Source organism: Poecile atricapillus, chromosome 2, assembly GCF_030490865.1.
Source record: "Poecile atricapillus isolate bPoeAtr1 chromosome 2, bPoeAtr1.hap1, whole genome shotgun sequence".
NCBI lineage: Eukaryota > Metazoa > Chordata > Aves > Passeriformes > Paridae > Poecile > Poecile atricapillus.
Window position 1 is genome coordinate 10682580 of NC_081250.1, and position 25410 is coordinate 10707989.

A 25410-nucleotide genomic window follows, 5' to 3' on the forward strand; every position below is an offset into this window, starting at 1 on the left:
CGTCACCGCATCGCCCGATCGCCCCACTGCGGCGCGGGGGGCGGTGCTAGCAGTGACAGGTGGGAGAGGCGGAGCGCGCGGCCAATCGCGACACAGCCCTGGAGCGGAGCTGGCCAATAGAGACAGGGAACAGCGGCAAACTGGCCAATAGAGACAGGGAACAGCGGCCAGCTGGCCAATAGAGACAGGGAACAGCGGCCAGCTGGCCAATAGAGACAGGGAGCAGCGGCCAGCTGGCCAATAGAGACAGGGAGCAGCGGCCAGCTGGCCAATAGAGACAGGGAGCAGCGGCCAGCTGGCCAATAGAGACAGGGAACAGCGGCCAGCTGGCCAATAGGAGCAGGGAGGCGCGGCGGGAAGGATGTGCGGTGCCCACAGCCGGCACAGGAGAGGGTCGGGATCGGGCTCCCTGAGCAGGGAGGGGCCTTTAGCTTCTGAGCATAACCGGGAATCGCAGAATCAATGAGGCTGAAAAAGGCCCCTGAGGTCATCGAGTCCAGCCTATGACCGGACACTGCCATGTCAACGAGACCATGGCACTGAGTGCCACATCCAGTCTTTGCGTAAACACCTCCAGGAGCAGTGACTCCACCACCTCTCTAGACATTCCAATATCTAAAGATTGAATATTTCTAACATTCATCGCTGTTTATTGTCTTTTCACCCACCCACGAAAACCGAAGAACTGTGCTCAAGCACCGGCTCCTACAAATGTGCCGGTGTTTGTGGCAAACAGCTCCAGCACCGAATTTCTGCTCGGTTCTGGGAGTGCTTCAGGTGGCGGCCATAAACCCGGGACTGCGGAGTAACTTTTTGGCTTTTTGGCACATTTAATCCTGGCTGCTTTTCTTTGATCCGCAGTAGCATCCCTCGAGCTGAAGGGGTTCAGCGTGTGCCGCACAGCTCCCAGCCTGTGGCAGGGGAGAGCGCCGGTTCCGCTCCTGCACTGGCAGCTACAGCTGGTGGGAAGCAGCTCCTGGGCTAGTCAAGCTCTGGAATTGCCTGACTCAGCTCTCGAGGGGCAGACAGAGAAACAGTTTCTGGGTAGGAATGGAGCACAGGCAAGATGAACTGGTCAGATAGGGGAGTTTAGATACTGTTATAAATGCATATCATATTACTGGCTTTTCGCAAATATTATAATGAATATGTATAAGATTAGAAAATTTTGTTGTATTAATATAGTTTCCTTTATTTCTGTTATTGATGAAACTTAGAAATAGTGGTATAATACATATATGTTAGGCTATAGCATGATATTAAAGCACAAACTATTTTTTTGTTTATATAACCCAGAGACTAAAAAAGAAAACAGTCAGAGAACCCCCTGCATCCTAAGATTATCCTGTCCAGATGAAGACAAACAGTCTTCCAAGCCCTCCAAAGGAAAAATTTATGGCACACGTTATCGAAAAAGGATATGAAACCTAGGACATAAAACCTAGTCACATTAAGAAAACTGATCTATTGGGAAGGGGGGCAAGGAAAAACTAAACAGAGGAACAGCAAAAATCCTAAGAAGAATGTCTGAATATGTATGAGAGTTTATGGATATGTAGTAGGATTCTGTTTTTAAGGGACAATCCTTTGTTAGTAAGGTGTGCTCTCTTGGCTGAATGCAGAGACACCCGGCCGTATCTGTATACTTTACTTTATTATTATCTCCTAATTGTCTTTTTATTAAACTTTTACATTCTATAAAAAAAATATGTGAACCCCGTTTTTCATAGATACGCACAGATAACAAACTAGAAAAACTTCAATACTAGCCCCTAGAAACTTCACACCACCATAGCTAAATACCTTCTCAGTAAGACTTTTGCTGGTTTATTGCTCGTCCACAGACTTGGGTTTTTGACTGGATGCCATAAAAACCTTAGAAATGACATTTTACATGTCTTGGAGGCATGGCTCACTCTGAATCCCTCTCAGCTCAAGTTCCAGCATTTCAGTCTGGTTTACTTGATTTTTCCTGTGAACAGGACAGATGGTCTGTCACTTATTGATATCATGAACAGCACAAATGGACAGTTAATATTTTACAGGGGGGTGGGGAGGGGGGTTATCTTACAGCATTCCCCTGTGCAGAACTTGCTGAACGAAAGAAGAGTGGAGGTGTTTTGAGTGAAGGCCACTTGAAACCAGCAGAGCATCAAAATTGAAAAAAAAAAAAAATAAAAAATAAAAAAAATACTGTAACAATGTGTTGGCTGCTACATATCCTTTTAACTACACAAAACATAACAAAAAACATTAGATTTAATGTTAATATTGTGTTATTAATTAATAAACTACAAATTTAATGTTATCACAAGAATGTTGATAATAAATATGTACTCTCAGGACAGAAATGTACACTGATTACTTTTTATTGAGTTTACTTTTCATTACTTTACAGATTACTTATTGCTGAGTCACTGGCACAAAAGCACAGTAACTGGAGACTGAGCTTTGAAGAAATACTGAGAACATCCTTTGCCACACTGATCACTTGCTCATTTCATTGTTCCAGATTAAAAAAAACCTAAACTGTAATTTTTTTTCTTCAATCATGTTTCTAAAGTAACAAAACAATCTACACAGGTCTATAATAAAGCAAAACTACTGAGATGGGCATACAAACCAGCATTTCATATGATGATAACAGAGTTAACAAGAAGCTCTCCTGTGAGTGAAGCTCTTTTAGAACAGAAGCTACTCCCCTGGGAGGCAGAGATATGTCTGTGCTCAGGGCACAGCTGGCACTGGACATTAGCAAGAGTACACAGTGACCTTCAGGCTACACAGCAGAGGAAAACCAGGAAAAATGTCCTTACAGTCGATAGAGAAAAGAGGCTTTTCTTCCTAGTAATAACTACTTAAAACTTCTGTACAGCACTTTAGAACCTGACAGTCAGAAACAATTACATTTCCTGTCTTGCACAGACAAACAAAGCACTTCACCTGAGTTAACGCTGGTGAGCAGCAAGAAGTGACGAGTCCTGGTGGATAACGAGAGGCAAAGAAGCAGGGGCAAAGGATGACAGAGACAAAACAAACAAGGGAGAGACTTCCCAAGCCGTTAGCCAGATACTTTCAGGATCAGGTATTTTATGTATTCAAAACTCTTTGTGCTGAAAATAAAGCATGCTAATTTTTTTAATGGTATACACTTCACTGGAACATCACAACTTCTACTTCACCCTGCATAAACAGAATGAAGTGACATATAGATGCTTTTGAGACTTAATTTTTGCATCTCCTGAAGTCTGCTGACTGTTTTCAATCACTCAGCTAGCAAGAGAATAACAGTTTCCTGTAACAACTGGGAAGTCTTTCATTCACCTGAAAATCCAACTATCTGCAAACCACTGACAGGCTTTTGGTGTTTACTAAGAGAAAAGGAAGTGCAACCCCCACCAAACTGAAGGAAAACCTTTTAATTCTCCAGCAAGTTAAACAAGATTATAAGCTACAAGATGAAATAAATGCTGAACAAACCTGGGATTTGATCCCAGCCTAGGATGCATAAACTCCTGAAAAATGCTTTTTTCAGATTTGCCAAAGAAAATTAACAGGCTTCTTTTCCCCCATTCACATCCAAACGTCTCCTTTTTCAGGTTCCTGTTAACTTGCTTTGATGTTTAAAGCTTCCACTTCACCCTTCTCAGCTACAGAGCTATCCTTGTTCCTGGTCTCCCTAGAGAATTCCTCTTGTGAGTCCTTTCCTGCCTGGAGTCAAAGCTCTTCAGAAAATATTTGTTTAAATGATCCACTCATGCTAAGTGAAAAACAACCTGGGTTTTATGTGAAGTGAGAGGTAAGCACTTCCCAGTCTTAACTAATCTGCTGTTCCCTTGACTCTTCTTAAAAGGTCTCTTTCAGGAAAGTGGGTTGGCTTCAGCTCACTTCAGAGAAGGCAGATGTCTTTGTAGTAAGAATGTAATACATCTATGCTAAATATATAAGTAGGATGTTGTATTTGCATTTTGTTCTGCTATCTCAAGCTGATGGAAAGAGCGCTATGATGGATGGCTTCCAAATGTTTTTGTAGAGCATAGGTGAATGAATAATGGTACAGGGAACCACTCTTCTAGGAAGGAGTTATTAGGAGGTTTCCTATATGAATCAAGAAATAACCCTTGAGTCCTTTTCTCCCTTAGATTTTTTTTTGGTTTTTAGTTTGGTTTTGTTTTTATTTCTTTGGTATGAGCTCTGGACAGAAGGCTTTGCCTTTTCCTGCTCCATTTACAGGCTTGAAAAATGCTAATTTGGGAGGTTTTGCTATTATTCTGTTCTGTTGCTGATTTCCCAAGCCTTCCATCTTGTCTTGTCAAGTCCAGCCTTGGGTGAAGAAGTAGATTTGCCCAGGACAACCTATCTTTTGCCACTTTATTTACTGTATGCTTATTTAAAAAGCTTCTTAGCTGTTGAAAAAATGCAGACTAGTACTGACCTGTTTCCCTAGGCTCCTGTATTGCTATCTATGTCTCTTGTTTTGAATCAGGTAGTTTGTGAAAAGCAGGTTGGTCTTTTGTTCTGTCCTTGCTCTTATACATTACACAGTGCCTGCTACTCCTGCAGTGCCGTGACAAAACCAAACCAGTAGCAGAGCTAGAGTGACAACAGGCCACGTGTCATTCTCTTCTCATGAAAAAGCAACTGGCCTGTGAATTTTCAAGTGAGGCAGCCTGTACCAAGGAAAAAGTTGTTTAAGTCCATCTTTCCTCATTTCAGTATTTTGCATTTCTTCAGGGAAAAAAATGGTTGTCTCTGTAATGCACCCTGCTTCTAGGGAGTGCGCTGCTCCAGAGGAGATGAAAGCTGCCAGGTGTTCTCCCCTGGAAATCTCTAATGTGGATCTTTGTACTCCTGCTGGACATTTTTTTCCTTCATACATATAGCTAAAATTGTTACAGTACAGTAGTATTATATTAAAGTAATTTTGGCAGGGATTATGAGGCTGATAAATGTCTAGTTAGAAACTGAACAGCTGAGAACTCAAATTGTCACTTGGCTAAGATGGCTGAGCCACCCACAACTGCACCAACTCTAAAGAGAATTGATGCAAAAAAAGAGAAAACATCGAACTGGGGCATTTGGTCAGGTTGTGTTCAGGCTTCCTCCTGGGCACTGCTGTTCCATCTCCTGTCCATCTCCTTTTGCCTGTGCAGTCTCCCCTCTTTTCCACTCCTTAAAGCCATTTAGCTATTTAGCTTTTAGTGGCTTTGAAGAGGGGAATAGGCTAAAATTATGGGATGTTCTCAACCAGTTAGGCTGGTGATTTTGGAAAATGACCTCCAGTAACGAGAAATATGCTAGTAAATCGGTAAACCACTATTTTTGTTACTGCTTAATACAGCTTTGAGATATGACTGCACAGAATTGAGTAGAAAGAAAAAAAGAAAAATGAGAACTGCAGGCAAACTTGTAGCTGGGAAGCACATTAAAAGAAAATGTAATATTTCCAGCTCTCACTGACACATGTTCTTCTGGCCTTCTTACAGAACTCTTCTAAGGCAGTTAAAATAATCTGCTGGAAGAGAGAAAATAATTAGGCGAAGGCCTCTTTTGACTTTCACTATCTGCTACAATGAATAAGAATTTTAGGTGGAGGTTTATTCAAAGTGTTAATCAGCAGAGGAATTAATCACATTTCAATTACGCGTTGTAGGCTTCAGAGTGAACAGCCTACTTGCAGAACGTCGTGGTTAGCTTTGATGCGCTGCCTCTGTCACTCCGTCTGCAGACACAGTAGCAAAACTCCACATTCGGTATCTCCCAGCCCTTCTGTATTAAAAAAAATATGGAATTCCAGCGGTGTTTCAGGAAAGTTTCATCTCCCTTGCCAGTCCAGCTGATCCAGTGTTCCTGGAGGTTACTAAAGCAGCAGCAGTTTTAATTCGTTAACAGTAACGCTAAACTAACACAGCGTTACCCCGAGGGGCCGCGGTCGGGACGGAACACACCTCCGCTGTTTAACCTCCGGCACTAGGTGACCCGGGCAGCCGCGGGTCCGAGGAGTGCGGTGGTGGCGGGGCAGCTCCTGCCCGGCCCCGGGGGCATTCCCGAGCCCGCGGGCCGTGCCGGGCGGGGGCAGTCCGGTGGCCGGGGCAGGGCCGAGCCCGCGGGCCGTGCCGGGCGGGGGCTGTCCGGTGCCAGCCCGTCGCCATCGCGGCTCGGAGCGGGGGCCGCGCCGCTTCCGCCGGATGTCGCCGCGAGGGCTCGGCACCGGGTAGGCGCGTCCTGCCCGAGCGGCGCCGCGATCGTCGTCGCCGCTGCCGCTGCCTCCGCTGCTGCCCCTCCCGCCTTCTCCTCCTCCTCGTTGTCCTCATCCTTCCCCTCCTCTTTCTGCGCGCCGCCTGCGGCCCTGCCCCTCCCCGCCCGCCGCCGCGGCTGTGGCTGACAGGTGAGTGCGGGGGCAGCGGGGCGCGGACCCTCCGCCATCTTCGCGGCCGCCCGAGGGGCTGAGGGGTGCGGGGGTCCGGGCGGGCTCCGGGGCAGCGGCGGTGGCACCATCGCGGCGGTACCTGCGCCGTGCCGCCGCCGCCGCCCAGGCCCGCGGCGCAAACCGGGGCTCCTGCCCGGGCACCCCCTCCCTGCCCGACCTATTCCGCTTTATTCACGTGTGAAATGACTTGCACGTTTTCCTATAAAAACCCGAAATAACCGAAAATAAGCTCTCCTTCCTCTTTTGTATGTCGCGGTTTTTGAGCGCTTCCAGCCCGGGGCTGTAGGGATAGGTCCAGGTCTGCGGGTAGGGAAGCCGGGGGTGCTGCTGAGGAGACTCCTCTCGCTAACTTTGTTCGTGTGCTGCTGCGTATCCTAAGGACAGGCCGAGCGTAGAGCCCCAGTAGTTTACAGGTGGAGTTCAGGTCCTCTGACACCTGTACAAATGGAGCACACATGAAACGCCCAAATTTCTGAAGTGGGGCATAGCTACATGATGAGGGGGGCACCGTTTGTGGTGGCACAGGGCAAATCTGGCCTTCAGCATTTGGAGGATGACATGGAAGTGTCCAAGATGGATAAAAGTTGTCTGCAAAGGGCCATCTTTAGTAGTTCTCTCTTTTTCTGAGCTAAAACCCTGTGAAAATAAGTTTGAGGGGAAGAACAGATATGCTTAATATATTCAGAGGTTGAGTGGATGTTAGGTTCCATTCCTTATGCAAAGACGAGGAAAACTTTCAAGTTAAGTGTTGCTCTGTGGCTCAAGGACATCTTGGTGTTAGTGGAGAAAGAGAAACTTCTACATGTGTTTTTATCTCTCTTGTCCAGCTTGTCAAATTTGTTATTGTGGTTACAGTGGGCTTTCTATAACAGTAATGTCATGGAAGGTTTACGGCAGGAACTGGTGGAACAGCTTCTTTGAAGTGATTCCGTGTCATTGAGTACACCTTGACATGATACAAACGTCTATTGTTCAGGCACCCATTTTACAACATTGCAACTGCATCATTCTCCTTAAGCAAATTTCTGAAACTGTTTTCCAAGCAAGTCTGCTGTTGGCGCTTCTTGATGTTTTTGAAGGAGAGTTGGTAACTCCAAGAACCCACAAGTATGTTTTCTAATGAGTAGTTTAGATTAGATAATCTTTGTGCATGGTGTCAGCTCTAACCTGTCTTGTAATAACTTCAGATGTAGCTTTGTGTGTTGTGGACTTGGGCAATTATTTTAAGGAAACGTGTTGGCACCAAACATTAGAATATAAGGCAGAGGCTAACGGTAATGTTGTCTTTTTAATGCCAGTAGTTTATGTGTATGTTTGTCCCTGAATTAGGTTTATCATGTTCAATCTAAAGATTCTAAGATGAGACTGCTTCTTTAATACAGAAAGGCCCTTCCACCATCTATTTCTTTAATTCAGGGCTTTTTTGAAGCATGCAGGCTTTAGTATGGACTGAAGTTCTTAATTGTGTTCGTACAGTCACAAGACAAATATTTTGAGTGTGGTGATAATGTGTTACAAGAAGATCTGACTTCTATGAAATCCTGAAATGGAAAGCCAGAACTAGTATGTGCCAAGTAAGTAGGAATTAAGTGGTATTGCATTCTATAAATTTGAGATGAGATTAGGATCATTGTACGTCATGGAATTTTAATTCTTGGAGCTAAGACTAGTAGGTTGTCTTGTGAGGTGAAAGCCAGAGTGAGGGGCTTTTTCTGGAGGCCAACCCTTCAAAGCACTGTGAAGAGAGTTGGTTAGTGCTCTGTGAATGACCACTGAGGAGTGGGTAGGAATCAGGATGGTCTCCTTGCAAGCCAGGGTGATTTGTGTTTTCTCATCCTCATGCAATATGTTCAATTTTTAGGCTTGGTGTTCAAGATGGTAGGTTGGGTGCTCACAGTGTTCTTACACGGACTGTTGGTAGATTCTGTCGTTCTCTGTGCTAGACCATATGAGGTAATGCTTCAAGAATGTGCTTTACAGAGGTTTTTTATTAGTGCTTCTGAAGAGCTTGCAAGATGTATTACAGTCAAAATTACTTGCTTTTGTTCAAATCTTAAGAACTAAAATATTCTAATATACTGGCAAGTAACATATTCCCATATGAAGAGCAATGGTACTAGAGGCCACTGTGCTTGAATAAGACCATAATAGCAATTCATCTAATACAGCCATAACAAGTACATAAATATTATTTGTTTAGAGATTAACAGAATAACGTTCTGGCTTCTGAGTGTGGTGCAGTATTTCCTTGAACAAACACCTGGTTAAATTGCTTTTGCTCTTAAACTTCCTTAGGATTCCTCACCCTCAGGTCTTGTATCTGCATCCCTGTGCTTGCATGTAGGTTACTTCTAGGCTGTTAGGGATTTGTTATACAGAAATGGGAGCTGCAGTCTCTGTGAAAGAGCTGAGGAAATGATGTACCCTTCAGACATATTTTAGGAGTTAACCAACTGTAAGTAATTTAGCAGGACCTGATGTTGTCTGTTGAACTCTTCAATAAAGTCAGTTCATCAACACCTATAAATAAAAGAAGGTGCAGTATATACTGATAGGTTACTAACTAGTGTTGAGCATAAGATTATATTGTACCTTGCACCATTTAAACTAGTTGAAGCCCTCAGCGAGCACAGGTGGCACTGGTTTCAAAGGGAAGCTTTCAGCACATCAGAAATTTCACTAAATAGATCTTAGTCTGATGATTATTGGTGGACCCAGGAAGGTTTCTACTATATTTAAAAGAAAAAAAAATCTGATTCTGATAATTATTGTTGTTTAGTATTAGATAATATTAGCTTGTATTGTGAGAGTAGCATTTCTTGCTTTAGCAGACTGTATGGCAGGCTAGGTCAGCCCTGCATTTTGGTGTGACTGCAGCATTTGCTGAGATAGTTGAATTAGCAAGATCAAAGCTTGCTAGCAGCAGAACTGGGCTGGCTTACATTTGGATGTTGGTGTTAGAAGCTTGCTTAGAGTAGGTACTCACTAATGTGTTAAAGTTTTTATCCTTGATTTCAGCTGCATAACGTACTTAAAATATATTGGTGCAGCTTCTTTACTCTGCTTTCTGTTGAAAGGAGGTTGTCACTTTCAGTGGTGGATGCCTCCTTTCCCCTTTTACATTTCGAGGAACATCCAGTCTCATTTGAAAGAGAGCTGCACTAAATTTAGAAAGTAAAATAAAAAATCAATGTTGTAATGCTTGAGTAGATTTCACAAGGTTTGAGCACACACATTAGTGTTTCTAGCATCATCTGTGATGATCCAGAATGGTTTTGTTTCCTAAATATTTACCTTTAGCAAAACTGCTAGTCTTGCAAAGCAGTCTGTTTAGCCTGATCTTTCTCAGGTGTGCTGTAGTCTTGCAGCTTGCATTGAATTAATGGCACTTGAATGTACAGCATCACAGAAGCAAATTGTTCACTGAAGACCTCAAAATGGAAGTTTTACTCCTTTAAATTTGATTTCTTTGCATATTAATAAAGAGTGTAGTGGCATATGTTGATACTTAAATTCCCTTAACTCATGAATAATGCTGTCAAACTGAGTTCCATGTAATTAAGAACTTAATAACTGTAATCATTCTCCTCTCTTTCTGTTTTCCCTCCCTGCTTTGTGGAAAAAAAGCATGAAACCCACACACTCCCCTACATTAATGGGCATCTCTGTATTGTAAGGTTTTAATGCTGCACTAGACAATAATTACTGTTGTAAAATACCTTTGTGTTTTATATAGTATACAAGGAAATTTTCTTCTAAGCCATGTTTGAAAATGGGAGACATGAGACTAAGAGATTTAAGCACACACAAATACACTAAAAATTTTTTTTTTTTTCATTTGACACAATCATTTAAATAGTAGCTATTGCTATTTCTAAACTCTAAAGAAAACGGAGAAGGGAGATGTTGGGGAAGATCTTGCTGAATCTTCCTGATGCTTTCCCTTTACAGACTTGTGTGTTGTCTTCAATGAACAAAAAAGGAAATGCAATACTGTAGCCGTTCTGTCTGTGCTCTGACACATCTTAAAACAGCTTTTCTCCCTGGCTTCAGCAACATGCATACCCTAGGAATTCTTTCCTTTCAGCAGCCTTCTTGTTCTGTGTTCAAGAGCAGAAGTAGGCAAGTATGATTAGTTTTTGCTGCAGTGAGTTTTTAAGTCTGGTAAGGCCCGTGTGTGCACTCTTTGTTGGTGCTGTTTCTCTGTTGTAGCTGACTAAAACAGTAATTGGTTACACATCTGCTCTTTACTGTTACTCTGATGAAATATTTCCTGTGACTGAGTACATCTGTTATAGAAAGGTAGGTGGTGGAACTTCAATTAAACACACTGTAAAATATCCTGTGAGTTTAATTAAACAGCATATCTGAAATACTGGAGTATCTTTGCATTCAGCAAGTAGGAACCACCTGTGGTCTAGATGTTTTCTAGGGCATCTTTTCCTCCCCTACTTCTGCAGATTTACATCATTAGAAGGGTTCTTTGGAGGCTTTGACAGAACATTTTGTGAAGTCTATGCAAATGTAGTGTTTTCCAAAATGATTGAGCAGAATAGCTCAGTATGTCTCTTAATCTCACTTTTTAGTAATACAGTGTTTGTGAACTGCCACCCTTAGTGAAAATAGCTTAGTAATACAATACACTTCCTCCTTCTTCCCCTCTCCTTTTTTTTTTTCAGAAAGTACTTTTGTTCAGTGTTTTAATGCTTGATTGCTAATTTTTAGCTTCTATGAAGTAAGCTTCATTTGATTCAGGAAGCAAGATTCCAATACTTCTTGGTGGCTTTTCCATCCTACTTGGGGCATTATGAGTAGAAAGGAAGTGACCTTAGTGAACTGTTCTTTTCAGAACCCATTTGGAACACTTGAAAGTTAAGATTAACTATATCTGTGTAATAATATATAATGGATTGTTTTGAAGCACTTTTTTCTTACTTGGTTTTACTGGGATTTGGTGCTTAGCCTTGACTTATATTTATGTTTTCCCTCATCCCCCCTTTCCTGTTGTTTGGTGTGTTCTAACTACAAAAGTTTCAAAAAATTGAAAGACTGACTGGCTTGTGTACTACTGACTGTTTCACTAATCAATATTTAATATGGTTTTCATAGGATATGTAACATGACACTGATATTCTGGACAGGTAATTTTCATTGTTTGAAAACCTTACATAATAAGGGGAATCAGGTAACTGCTAGAAATGAGCACCTTATTTTTTTAGCATCATATTGCCAAGGATCTGTTTTGTGAAATCTACTCTTGAAAATCCTGTAGCTTCTTACTGCTGCAACTAGAATCAGAAGAGTTCTGAAATTATCAAAGCAAAGTTAATATTTAAAGGGACACTGTCACTATTTTACAACTGAATTTAAATCCTTGTTCTAAAAAACCTCTTTGATTATTGCTCCCTTACTCAAAGTTTGTAAGGCTGTTTAGTGGAATTCAGAACAACGATATTAAATGTAGTGAAGCTATTCCCCTTAGCTTCTCCTTCCCATCTTCTGTATGCACATGCCTGCTTGTGGCCTCTTTGGTTTCAGCTTTGCCGTGGCTGTGTGCACCCTCCTGCCGAGCCTGGGAACAGCTGCATGTTTGCCCTCTCCAGAACGTGCATGGGTGGTGTGTCATGCTGCTGCATGAGGAGAGGGCAGTCCCTGGCAGTGACACTGGCTGCAGGTGAAGTGCTGCTACCAAACAGAAACAGTAATGGCTGTGTTTCCTATCCAGCCTGCTCGTGAGCTGCCTAAGTAGAAACTTCTATGTAGTGAACGTGAGAATTTCACTCTGTAAAGATGTAATCTCATGCATATGACTGTGTCCCTTTAAATGCTGTGTGCTAGAGTGTATAGCTGCCAAATCTGTGTGTACTGGTGCTGAGTGCTGCAGTTGATTGATTGAGGGAAGGGGTAGCATCCAGACAGGCTGCAGGAGTGGGCTCCTGCAAACCTCATGAAGTTCAGCAGGGCCAACTGCAAGGTCCTATAGCTTGGGTTGGAGCAGCCCCCAGTATCAGTGCGGGCTGGAGGGTGGACAGATTGAGAGCAGTCCAGCAGAGAGGGACCTGGGGGTGTTGGGGCATGAAAAGCCAGACATGAGACAGAAATGTGTATGTGCAGCCAGTGACAGGCAAGGGCACAAGAAGATGTGGACCTGTTAGAGCTGGTTTAGAGGAGAGCCACAGAAGTTATCAGAGTTCTGCAAACCTTGGGTTTTTAGCCCAAGAGGTTTCTCTGGGGACACCTCCTGAGGGCCTTTCAATACTTAAAGGGAACTTCAGAGAAAGGAGACTTTTTACCTGGGTCTATAGTGATATGCCAAGGGATAATGATTTTAACCTAAAAGAGGGTAGATTGAGATTAAATGGAAGATTTTTTTACAGTGAGCGTGGTGAAATGTGGGCACAGGTTGGGCAGAGAGGTAATGGATGCCCCACCCGTGGTAACATCCAGGTTGGACAGGGCTCTGAGCAACCTGATGCAGATAAAGATGTCTCTGCCCATTGCAGAGGAGTGTGACTAGATGACCTTTAAAGATCCCTTCCAATGCAAATCATTCTATGGTTTTATTAAGCACTCAGAAAAGGTATATTGCTGGATAACATCCTCCAAAATGAAGTAGCTTGGCAGAAAGGGCAAGTGGAAACTAACACAGTCAAAATAATGGCTAGTAAAGCATAAGCCACATTAACATCTTAGTGTCTAACAGTTCAGGAGCCACATCTGGCAGGGATTAGAAATTGCCTTTTAGTTTTTTTTACCCCACTCTGCCCTCACATCTTAAGTGAAATGGTGTTAATGGATTCATGGGATTTATGGGATATCTAGCTATGAGTATGAATAAAACTGTCTTAACAAATCTGCCTGTGTGCACACTGATGCTTCTGTCCTTAAAATGTAATCCCAAACTGCAGAAGATGGTGACTGAAAACCATTGAAAGAGTGGTTCTTAAGGGAGATAGGAAGCAGGGTGGAAGAAGGGAGAATATATATATGTATATGTGCTTAGTATCTGATCCTCTTTTGAAAGGAAATAGAAATGTAATGGGCATGGAAAACCTGTTCCTCATTCTTGACCATATGTCCATGAACAGGAAGATAATTCGTAAAACCCAGAAAATTGGCAATAACTGTTTATGGGATGGACTTTTAAAAAATTTTGTAGAGGAATCTAGCCACAGTGAATAGCAGAATTTAGGAAAATAAAGCACTACCCAATGGTAATTTTTTCTAGTTTCTTATTTAATTTGTGAATGTAGCTATTTAGTTACTACTGATTAATCACACATAAAAAGCTCTGATGGGATTAGATGCAGGGCAGGACTCCGTGGAATCCAGAGGATATGAAAAAACAATTTTTAGTACAGTACAGGTCACTGGTGCAACCTAAATTTTATTCTAGATTCACTATGGAATTGGTGTCAGGTTACTGGAACTTGGTTGTTCCAAAAGCTAATTAAAATACTAAGTTTTTTAAAAAGGGTGGATGGGCATTAAAATCTTAACTAAATCTAGTCTCATTTTTTGATACAAATTTCTGTATCTTTATACATTTTCATTTTGTGATATAAAACCCAAAGGAGATTTCAAGCTCTTGTTATTCATGGTGCATACTGTGTTTTTAGTAAGGTATGCTTTTCCTTGGCTTTATGATCTGTTAAAAAGCTGAAAAGACCATGTCAAACCCCTGAACTGGTTAATGCTTGATCTTGTTAATAGCGATGGTGCTCATTCCTAGCGTGAGATCCAGTGTGTTGGCGGATCTTAAATTGGAAGTGGCCTTGGGTTTGATTTAAATTTTCTCTGATCAACTTATTTAAAAGGAAGCTCAGTTGCCTGGTTAGCTTTGCCAACTCTGCTGTCCTATTTCTCTGCAGACTATTGCACCTATTTTGTTTTAATTGTTGTTTCAGAAATGATTTATGCTGGAGAATGAATTTTTATTTTGTTTTCATTGTGCATGATGGAAAAATTTTGGGTAATCAATCCTGAAACATTTAAAATATTTAACAACTGGTACCCCATGAAACAAAAAATAATTTCTGTTGAATGTTTGGTTTAAATTAAAAAAATCCTGTAATTAAATGTTTGTAAATATGAGATTTTGACAGTAAGGAACATATTCTCCATATTTATGCAATCAAACATAATTTGATTTTTTGTATATATTCTCCACATTTATGCAATAAATCAGACATAATTTGATTTTTCTTAAACAGGGGAAGCAGTAGCTCATACATGGTAATGATGTTTGGTGATACTGTCAGGTGTTTTTAGGCATACTGAAATGCATATATTTGGCTTTATCAAGATGACAGAAATGAACTACATCACCAGAAGCCTGTTAAGGCAGGTGCACTTTCACTACTCTCATAAGTTCATGGGCACTTTCATTATTAAGGGAAGTGAAACCATGAGCTGCCAAAAATAGTGGAATGTAGTTTTCAGAACTTCTGTCATGAAAATTAATTTTTGCTTATGTCTGAACAAGGACAAATTTTGTAACGCTTAAAGTTGAATAATACATTTTTTTAACCTGACAGTGTCCCTAAATTACCATGTTTGCTTTCATTTTCCAGCTGGGTTTTAATTTTGCATGCATTTCAGTGAACTATAGTATGCATAATAGTTATTTCCTGGAAGTATTTTGGGGCTGTCTCTGCTGGTGTTCTCCAAAATGAGCAAGGAAGTGGAATTGATTTTCCTTTTGTGGAGGTTTGTTAGCTAATGAATAAATAATGCAGAAGCAATTCCATTCTATTTACATATATGCATATGGTTTTGAACTTAATGTTGTTTGAAGAACAGCTGTAAGTAAGAGGAATCTCTTCTTTTTAATGACAACCCAAACAACTCCAAATTTTAGTAGAACTAAATACTTTCATTTTGAGAACAATATTTAAATTGTGGTTCATTTGGCAAAGCAATTTGTAATGTGTAATGCTTGTCCTTAGTTTATCATAGGAGCCTCTGTGAAGCTGTTTTTTTGAAGTAATGCCAATAGAAAGTGGAAGTTGTGCATCTGCTCGCCAAGCAAAGCAGAAACGTAAATCACACAGCCTTTCCATTCGAAGAACCAACAGTTCCGAGCAGGAACGGGCGGGACTGCAGAGAGACATGTTGGAAGGGCAGGTAAGGTGATGCTTGGGAGCTTGCATCACTTTTTAATGTGTTTTCTATGGGGAGAAGTTAAACAGACTTAAGAATTGAAATATGTCCAGTAAAGCTGCAGGAAATTGTTGAAACAGAATTTGTTGCTCACAGGTGCTCACTGCCTTTGGAGATCATTGATGTGGATGTTGACAGTGTTTCAGTTGTGTTGAGAGCTGTGGAGTTTATCAGCTTCTGTGTGTTCTTACATGAGTGATAAAGCCATAAAACAGTGTAAATCCCAGCCTGTTGATTCACTGCAACTTCTCCCCCCACCTGGAAAAGAAAAAGTTCAAGATTGATTCTTGCTTTCATAAGTTTGCATTTGGAATAGCAGCAACCCAGAAATATGAATAAACCAAATACTTCTTATGATGACTCTGATAGAGAAAATATTTGTTGGAAGGCTGTTCTGTATTCCTTTCAATAAAGTAAGCAAATACTGCCTGCCTGACAGAAGTGTGAGCTAACTCAGAGTTTTGTTTGTGTGGGTTTTTTTTCTGTGTGGCACAAATGGAGGTGTGCTTTTCTGAGATTAAATTTAATGGAAAAAGCAGCAGCCATTGCTTCTGTAGCTTTCTTAGTCATGTCAGTGGAGTGGGTGCAATCTGGACTTGGAGGGTTGCACCTAAAAATTCTGATATTAGCTGTAGGTAAGGCTTCTGTCAGGAGCAGTACAGGCAAAGATAAGCAAATACCAGTTGAAAAGGTATTTAAATTGACTTATTAATACTTAAATTGACTTACTAATACTTATTAATGTTTAAAATAGTTTAATTGACAAATTTAAAATTGACTACACAGTGTTAGTGTGGGACTGGCAGAGATGATGCAAAACTTGATTTTTATCAGACAATTAGTTTGAAATACCAGTGGAGTTTGGCTTTGAGAAACCTCACGCTGAAGTCTGCAGATACACTGAAAACCTGCTGTTTTCTCAGTGTTGTGACTGATTTTATTTTAATTGAATCTATTTTTCCAGTAAATCATAGCATTAGTTTTCTGGGAATTAACAGACCCTAGGTTGTTGCTTCTAGTCATCTAGAAATTGGAGAATACAAGTACTTGGACAGAAAACTTCATGCATTTGGAACTACTGCAGCCTCACTTCAGGAAAGGCGTGAAGGGCAGCTGAAAGGTCAAGACATGCTGTCACCCCTGCGTAGTAAACCAAAATGTTAGACTGTTTCAGTATTTCTTTGCAAGCTCTAAGTGTATTGTGCTGTAATATATAGATGTTTAAAATGTTTTATCAATCATCTTGTTTGATTTTGTTGACCTTGAGCAGCTAGGTGGCAGATTCTGTCAAGTAGAGTATTAATGCTCCTTAGTGGAGCTGTAAGCCATGTGAGATCTAACTAAGGACTTTTGCAGATAAAGAGATAACATTATTGCATACTGTTTTAAAGCTATTTTAAATAATGCCAACTTTGAAGAGAGGAAAGGAAGTGATTAGAGTTCTTTATACTTTCAGGCTTTGAGAATTGGTTTGAAAAACTTTTCTGCATCTCCTTTTTAGTTGCAGAAGTTGTAAGATAAGTTAGTTTCTTCCATAACCTTTCTGTATGAAATAATTGGTTAATTGAATTAGAAATAATTCTTCTAATTTCAGTGTTTCTCTTAATAGTGTGTAATGATTTAGTATTTTTGTTTAATCAATTTTGTTTCAAGCTGGTTTTAATTAGGATCTGTTTTGCTTCTGGTTGTCTGTGAATGCCTGAACAAAAGTACCCTATCAAGGGAGAGGCAGGGAGAGGCAGATGAAGGAAGGAATGATGTGGGGGGGCTTAAGGAGTATGGTCCCACTTCTTTCAGCAAGTGCCACAGCTTAAACCAGCTGTGAACCTGTGTAAAATTGTGCACAAAGCAGGTTTGCTGCGTATCATGGCTATGAGTGGTTTCTCTTGATCTCTCTGTAAAACTTGGGAAATAGCTTCCACAGGCAGGGTCATGGCCAGCCTTTCCCGCTGTGCCTGCAGACAATTCCCGGGGCTGTGGCGGAAGATGACTCAGTTAAGTGAAAACTTTTTAAAATGTTTATAGCTGGCTACCTAGGTAAATAGTAAGTGTAGTAAGCCAATTTACATATTGTGGCCTACGAGCAACAGAAGAATAGAATGCTCGAGTAGTATCTGGGGAGGGAAGGATTCGAAATTGTAGCTTTCTTCACACTTAGGTTAGTGATAAAAGTAGGTAAATGTTAAAAATACATTTAAAATTTTTGTTTGTCTTAAGCTTGGTAATAAGATGCATTGTGTTCACAACTTTCTAACCCATTGCATAGTCAACTTTTGAATTACTTGAATATCAGACGAAGGTATTCTTTTTTCTTGAACTGGAAACATTGATATGAAAAAGAATTTTTTTCTCACTTTCTATTTTTTAAATGCATTGTACATGTATCTTGATTTTATAATTTTTTCTCTAGTAAAGAAAGCCAAAACAAATATCATAGGTGATTTGAATTCTATCCTCTGAAAGAGAAAAAATTAATAAAATTAATAACTTTATGATGCACAGAGCTATTTGTTTGGTGTTCTACACTAGCAGTAGTTTCAATAACCCTCCTTGCTGGAACATTGAGATAACTGTTAAAATCAGTTCAAGACTGAAGAGCAATCTTATCAAATATATGTAAAGAAATATATAATCCCCCAATATTTTTCCTCCTAGGATTCTAAGTTACCATCTGCCATCCGGAATACACTCCTTGAACTTTTTGGACAAATAGAGCGGGAATTTGAAAACCTGTATATTGAAAATTTGGAATGTGAGTATCTATTTTTTTCTGGCAACTTATGAATTGTTTGTATTTAGGTTATAGTAACACTAATTAAAATGCTTACATTGGATATTGTAGTATAATTAGTGTACTTTTCTGTGAGCAGTTTAGGAGTTGTTCTGAACTTGTAGCCAAAGATGAAGTTTGTACCTTGTCAGAAAAGTCACTTTCTTAGCCCTTTGACACAAGCAGTGAGAACTGATGTCTGTCACCCCCACCTTGACTCTTGGGCAAAGCCAGTTAAGGGTCTGCCTCCTTATCATTGTAGGCTCTGGTTCTGTTAATCTCCAGAAACTCCATCCAGCCTTTGAAGTTTTTTGCTTTGTTTTATATTTACAGGCTTAATTTTAATGATGTAATATTACTAAATTAAATTGGAAAAGTGACTTGCTTGAAAAAATGTAAAATGGGGTGGTTTTGGATCAAACCACACTTACAAATTGCATAACCAGCACCTGCAGCTGTTCAGGAATTTTGAAGGAAAGCACTCAGATAAAAAATTCCAGTTGTTATCTGGAAAAGATATTTGTTTGATGACAGAGAAGTTGTCCGATAATGTAAGTGATGCAAGGTGATGTAAGAGGATCCAAAGTTAAGTAACACAGTGCAGTACAGTAATGCAGTCAAGCCTCCCTTGCTGGAATTTTAAGCTGTGTTACATTGGCTTGGATTCTGAATTGTGGAATCTGTCTGATTTGGGTCCAACTCCATTTTTTTTCCAAACCCAATCAATTCCCACAGTTAAACCAGATGCTCATGTTACAAAAAAAAAAAATAAAAAAAATAAAAAAATTCTTGTTTTTTTTTTTTTTGTCATGTTCTGGATTTTTTATTCTCTTTTTTATTTTCTTAAAACCTGCAATTGTGTAAAGGCTGTCATCAAAAGTACACATTTTTTAGTGACAATTTCCACAATTGAGTTCTCGGCCTCCTGCTGAGAAGTTGTCTGGTAGCAAGAAAAGTAGAATTTCCCTTCTCAGCCTTCAAAAATGCTTATTATAAGACAAGTGGTGGATTTGTACCCTCCAGGGTATAATTATTTTCCTTCTTTTCAATTTCCATTTATTTATCTACTGTCTTCAACTCACAGCTCTAGTTATGATCGTGATTTCTTTTCACCCCCTGAAAATTTCTAAATTTTTCTCTTCTCATGCTCAGTCTAATATTTTTTGTTCTTGGTGTAATTCCTATGCTAGTGCTGGAGCTATTGTACACAGAATTTTTTAAAAAAATAAACTCCTATCTATAAAAAATAGTAATTTGCAGCACTACCTTTTCTGTGAGACTCTATTAGTAGACAAATACTCAGGGAGAATGATATTTTGTGAATAATAAAATCTGTGTTAAGATAGAATGTGCTTATTCTGTGACGAAAATACTTATGATGCTACAAGTTTTCTTTTGCTGGGTTTAATTCAATACAGATGGTTCATGTATTTCACAGAAATGGTTTTGTTAAACCTTAACCCCATTTATTAGTAAGAGTAGTTAGAAGCCACCAGTACTTTGGTGGAATCTGGGTCAAGGGTGTTCTCGGGAATATTCAGCATGAGTCTTACTTTATGTCTTGGTGAGACCTGCTTTTATAAAATCCCAGTTGATCTCCTCTCCTCTCCTTAGCATAAAAAAGCTTACTTACTAACCATAACAGCACTTAAATAGTATGTTAATGCTATTAGTAATGATAGTCAGTTGTTTGTAGTAATGTGGATTTCTGGATTTGTTAGTGCGTAGGGAGATTGATACACTGAATGAACGCTTAGCGGGTGAAGGACAGACAATTGATGGTGCTGAACTGAGCAAAGGACAACTGAAAACAAAAGGTAAGAGAGCCACAAAGAATCCTAAACCAGTATTTTTGAATTTACTTTTTTGTACTTTGTTGACCAAAACTTAGAATGTTACTGAAAGGAATTAATACCAGTTACTTATACAAACAAGCTAATGCTGTATTTGAAATATCTTCCTTTGAATTTATTTGTCTCAACAGCCAGTCATAGTACCAGTCAGCTTTCTCAGAAATTAAAGACAACTTACAAGGCATCTACTAGCAAGGTATGAGACAAATTAAATCTCTACTCATCCATATGTACTCATGACACTAACATGACTGTCTTTTAAGTTGTAAGTTGTGGCTTCTTTAAGCTGGGTAGTGCTGGTCTGTAAGTAAATCTGCCTCCTAAGGAGCAGTATGTTTATCTTGGATTCATCAGTGACCCATTACTTCAACCATACCATATGATATTGTTGCAATAAGTTCTTGCCTTTTTTGAAGAAGGGATGTTGGAGGGGAGAGAGTGTGCACAGGTGTATGTGGGGGTGTTGTTTTCTAAATAGAACTAAAAATTGAATTCTGTTTCATGAGGGAAACAGCTTGCTAGTGGATTTCTGATTAAAGATTTGGGTATTGCAGTTGAAATGGGGATTTAAGTAGGCGCCTATATGTGTGCTATTACAAATTTCTTTTTTAAAATAATTTTTATTTTTAGCTATGAGACTAGAACAATTTGTTTCCTTCATGTTGCAAGCCTTGCTCATCAGTAGCTAGTGATCATTTTTTGCTTGGTGTTTTGGCAGAGTTAACCTTTATGATGCTTTTCATTTTGTATGTCTGCATCAGCCTGGTATTTTTGTTTTCCTTGCTCTTTCCCCTTTTTCTGTTTTTGCAGAGAGTTTACTTGCTGCTCTTTTTTCTCTATATCAGAGTCATTTAATGTTACATTATTGAGGTTAAATAGAATGTGAGGAAACCACAGTGGAATCTGGTATGTGAATCAGCTGAATAGGCAGCTCTGTGGTGACCTGTAATGCAGGCTGATCTGTGGTGTAGGTGTCTTGGAAATACCCTCTCTTAAAAGTATGAAAGTTTTGAGAGTAAGAATAGGGTAGTGAAATAGACTGAAGCTACTGTGGTTTATTTGGTCTCCTTTTTAAGTTGCTGTTTTTCAAACTTTGATTCTTGCCAATTTGAGGCATAAGGGCACCTCTTTATGACTTGCGAATTCTTTAAGGACACCACTTAAATAGTGACAACTTGATATTAATAGGGGCTGTATAGTTTTGGTGCACCTACTTCATGTAGTTATGCACCTAATTAATGTAGTTATGAATTAGTACCCTCTAGTGTAGTGTTATGTTTTGTGGGTTTTTTGGTTTTTAGTGTATTTTTTGCTCATTTTTTGTGGTGTTCTTTTTGTTGTGGTTTTTTTTTGGGTTTTATGGTAGATGTTAAATCCTTGTCTTTTATTTTCTTGCAATATAGCACTTGTATTTTTTCCTGGGCACTGCAGGCAGACCTCTCAGCTTCAGCTTGGGAAGCTGGGAAGTATGAGGTGGAGACTCCTGGGGAATTTATATGCATGCACAGCAAAGCAGCCTAGTGGAGCATGAAGAATTTAATACCTGAACATTATGCACATCTCTTGTATCAATTGTTTGCCAACAGATGTCTGCATGTGCTGATGTTTTTTTTTTCACAACTTTGAGTCAGAATTTACTGGGGAGTAGATAGGAGCTGAGGGAAATTACAACTCTGAGAGCATCTCTGTCCAGTGTGTTCTTTGAAACCTTAATGCACTTCACAGAGGTGCTTTGTTTTGACCTCTCCTTCCTTCCTACACAGAAGAGTCAAAACTGTAACCTTTTGTCTCTTGACCCACTGAGAGACTGTAGCAAAGAGTTAGGAAAAGAGTGTAACTTTCTAACAAACAGTGATTTTTCCATCTGTACCATGACTGGATGTAGTTCCCCAATACCCTGTCTTTTCGAGAAAAAACACATTTAGAGTTTTAAGAGTTCAACAGCTTTGAAATTCTTATGGCTGTACTGTCTATGAGCATTGAATGAACATTGCTGTTTCTCAAAATGGTTGTGTTCCAAGCTCACTGGGGTAGTAGATCACAAGTTTTCACCCTTTTCTTTATACTATCATACAGGGGGTTTCTTGGGTGTGTGGTTTTTGGATTGGTTGGGTTTTTTTGCCTATGGAAAATTAGAAGAGACTGAAGTTTTACAAACCAATTGTTTTGTGTAATTGCACACAATTACATTTTTCAGATTGGCAAGTGCATATGGAAATAATTTTTTTCCCATAGTGAAAAGACCTTTCACTATTTGCTTAATCTAATGAGAAGGATGAGCCTTAACTGCTTAAATATTGGTAAAAAATACTAAAGCAATCTGTTCATTCTCTTGGTGAAAATGCGGAAGTGAACATTCTTAACTCAAGCCCTTTGTATGAAATTTCCATACTGGAATACTTTTCATCATTTAGCTATATATAAAATTGGCAAAACTCATTTCAGAAAAGCATGGTTTTAGCAGCAAGAGTTATCCACCAGTGTCCAAATCCTGAAGAGGTGGAGTAGATTTAACACTTGGTACTCTTAAAAATAATTTTTTGTTAATGGACAAAAAGATTCTGCAATTTAACTACAGTTTGTTTTAGATGCAGGAATCACTATATGAAATCCATGTTTTGATACTAACAAAATGTAATGGCTGCTGCTAATGATCCCTGTCTTAGGAAAGTTGTTACAACATCAGAGAAGCATCAATTGTTTATGCAGTGTCCTAAAAGAAACTGAAATGATGTAATTTGCTCCATCCAAAGTAAATTCCAGAATCTCTGATTTGTCTAGATAAAGACTCTTAAAAGAAAGTATTTATTCACCCAGTAGTTAAAAGGAGTAAAACTTTTTGGACTATGTGGTTTTGCCCTCAGTGCTTAAAGTTCCTTCACGGGACATTCTGTTCCTCAGGCACAGTGTAATGCTGCTGGACTGGTCCTGAATTGACCAAGTTTTCATTCTTATTTCTAATGTACCCTGTCTGTGTAAGAAACTTTGTTACAGGGTGCCTCACTCTGTTTACCATGCAATTGTTTCAGTTTGTACTGAATTTTCACTTGTTTACATAGTAAACAATTGTTTCCCTATTAACAAATCTTTTTGTAGAAGGAAGTACATGAAACTGTATCATTTAAGAAAGAGGACAGACAAAGGTGAAACACACTCACGGTGTGTTTGGTCATTTATTTGTATGTGATGATATACAGAAGTTACTTAAGAAATTTTCGGCACTACAGAGACCTCTTTTTAGCATATTGCATGTTCTTTAAATATTTCCTTTCCTGGCTTGGGACGTTGTTTATGTGTGTTTAGCAAAGCAGAAAGTAGTCCAGGCCCTGTCTAGTTCATCCAATTACTGGTATGAAGGGTGAAGGGCAGTAAAAAAAGAGAGGAAAAAAAAAAGCATGGAAAAAGTGTGTGTTGAGTAAATATCTGAATCAGGATATTTACTGTTGGATAGTGTTCTTGAACTCTTTTCTTCTGTGTGTTAATTAAAGACTGCTAATACCTCAAAAGGAGTTTTACACCGTTGCCATTAAATAATCAGTGAAACAACTGTCCAGTAGTTTTAGAAATCCTGTGTTTATTGATGGGTAGGGGATAGTTTCTCCTAGAAAACTTTTGCATGAGGGTTAGACTCAACATTAGAAAGACAAAAGGCACACATAGGCTGAGTTGGAAAATACCAAGTTTGGAGTTTGAGCTGAGTGCTGTATTAGTCCTTTCCTGTTAGTACTTAATTCAGCTGTTCCATGTCTCATACACGAATCCATTTAAATTAAGGACTGTATTCAATGTGCAAGTTGCATCTGTAGGATTTTGTTCAAAATTTAGGATATTCTGCAGTATGGTTGAACTAATAATCTTTACAATTAGCCCATTTTCTTTTCAGTGCTTCTGTAATGACTGTTCCTTGTGCTGCTGTGAAATCAAAATGTGTATTCACTCATAATTTGGAATTCAAATAGGGCATTATCATTTCATCATTGGAGAGTTGACATGCTCTTGGAATTGGAATTGGTTTGGAATGTTCTTGCAGATTTTCTTTTAGCTTTAAAAACCTTTTTTGAAGTAATTTGCTTTAATGACATACTTAAGACCTTCTATTTTAATACCAGAAACTAATGGGATTTTAACCTTAGTTTATTGTATCTGAAATGTAGACTTAATTAACTTTCTCACTTTTACTAAGCTGCAGATAAGTCTTAATGTGATTTGTGTTGAAGTATTTAAAGGTTTTGATTTAACTGGTCAGATACCTTCCTGTAATTCCATGCTTAGGAAAACACTGATAAATTGAAGTTGTCTTTTTGTTTCAGTTTAACAAAGCTTTTGAGGTAGTCTTTCTCAAAGAATTCAACAGTTCTCAAAGAGCTCAGCAGTAATGAGCTTCAAGATTTTTGGGGTAAAAATAGGATATTTGTAATGGTCATCTTAACTTTTTAAATCCATCTTTCATAACTCCTGGTTCCAATTGTCTCTGGAAGTTTCTCTGGAAAGATAAACTTTTTTTTTTTAAATATTGTACTCCTCTTACTCTGAGAATGTAGAATTTCTGCAATTTTCTTCCTTTCTGTAGATGCTGAGTGTTTTGAGCACTCCTGCACTGTAGTGACTTGTAGTTTTACTGTTTTACTAGAGTTTTCTTCCTTTCATTTGATATGACTTATGCACATAGTAATTTGGATTTAATGAGTTTTCTCTGTTTTTCCCCGAATAGCTTCACTTTGAGGGAGCATGCTTATCAAATGTTTAGATGAGTTTGACATGTTTTTTTAAAGCTTCATTACACAAATAAACAGGCATATGCTCCCAGATTCAGGTTTGATTTGATTAGCTTAGTGCAATTTTAAGGAAAAATAGCGGTGAGTGTTTTAAATTGGAATATTTCTGGGTTTTACTAGAATTATATGATAAGTACATTTTTTTTCAAAGACATTACACTGGCTAGCAGGGAATGCCAGGTGTACTTGTTTGGGAATAGGCAAGGAAAGTTTTAAGGTCTTTTGCTGGGTTTGGTCTTTTTTGTTTCTATTAAAATCCTTTCCCAGACTGAATGACAAATGCATTCTGCACTTGTACAACTCATTATTCCAATAAGATTGCATTATTGTAGTACAGAATAGTTTGTCTTGCATTCTGTAAAAGGGCTGCTATTAAAAAAGAATAAAAAAAGACAAGAGAGGTATGTTTGCATCCAAACT

The 25410-nt window shown here is 39.3% G+C and overlaps 1 protein-coding gene and 1 long non-coding RNA gene across 3 annotated transcripts in view; one reads left to right on the top strand and one right to left on the bottom strand.

Moving 5' to 3' along the window:
- Positions 1-5577: 5577 nt before the first annotated feature.
- On the bottom strand, positions 5578-6069 carry LOC131576015 (uncharacterized). The gene is made up of 2 exons (XR_009276900.1): positions 5949-6069; positions 5578-5769 (listed from the first exon to the last, which is right to left on the bottom strand). It is a non-coding gene; the product is annotated as an uncharacterized LOC131576015 (long non-coding RNA).
- Positions 6070-6248: 179 nt separating this feature from the next.
- Positions 6249-25410, top strand: part of WDR37 (WD repeat domain 37) — a 45035-nt gene continuing 25873 nt past the window's right edge. The window contains exons 1-6 of one of the 2 annotated variants that reach the window (XM_058832237.1): positions 6253-6388; positions 11540-11571; positions 15379-15556; positions 18248-18344; positions 20084-20179; positions 20347-20411. In XM_058832237.1, the coding sequence (XP_058688220.1) occupies positions 15419-15556; positions 18248-18344; positions 20084-20179; positions 20347-20411 (396 nt within the window). In that variant the 5' untranslated portion in view covers positions 6253-6388; positions 11540-11571; positions 15379-15418. Of the gene's footprint in view, positions 6389-11539; positions 11572-15378; positions 15557-18247; positions 18345-20083; positions 20180-20346; positions 20412-25410 lie in introns of both variants that reach the window. The other variant, XM_058832236.1, reaches the window with a different exon arrangement.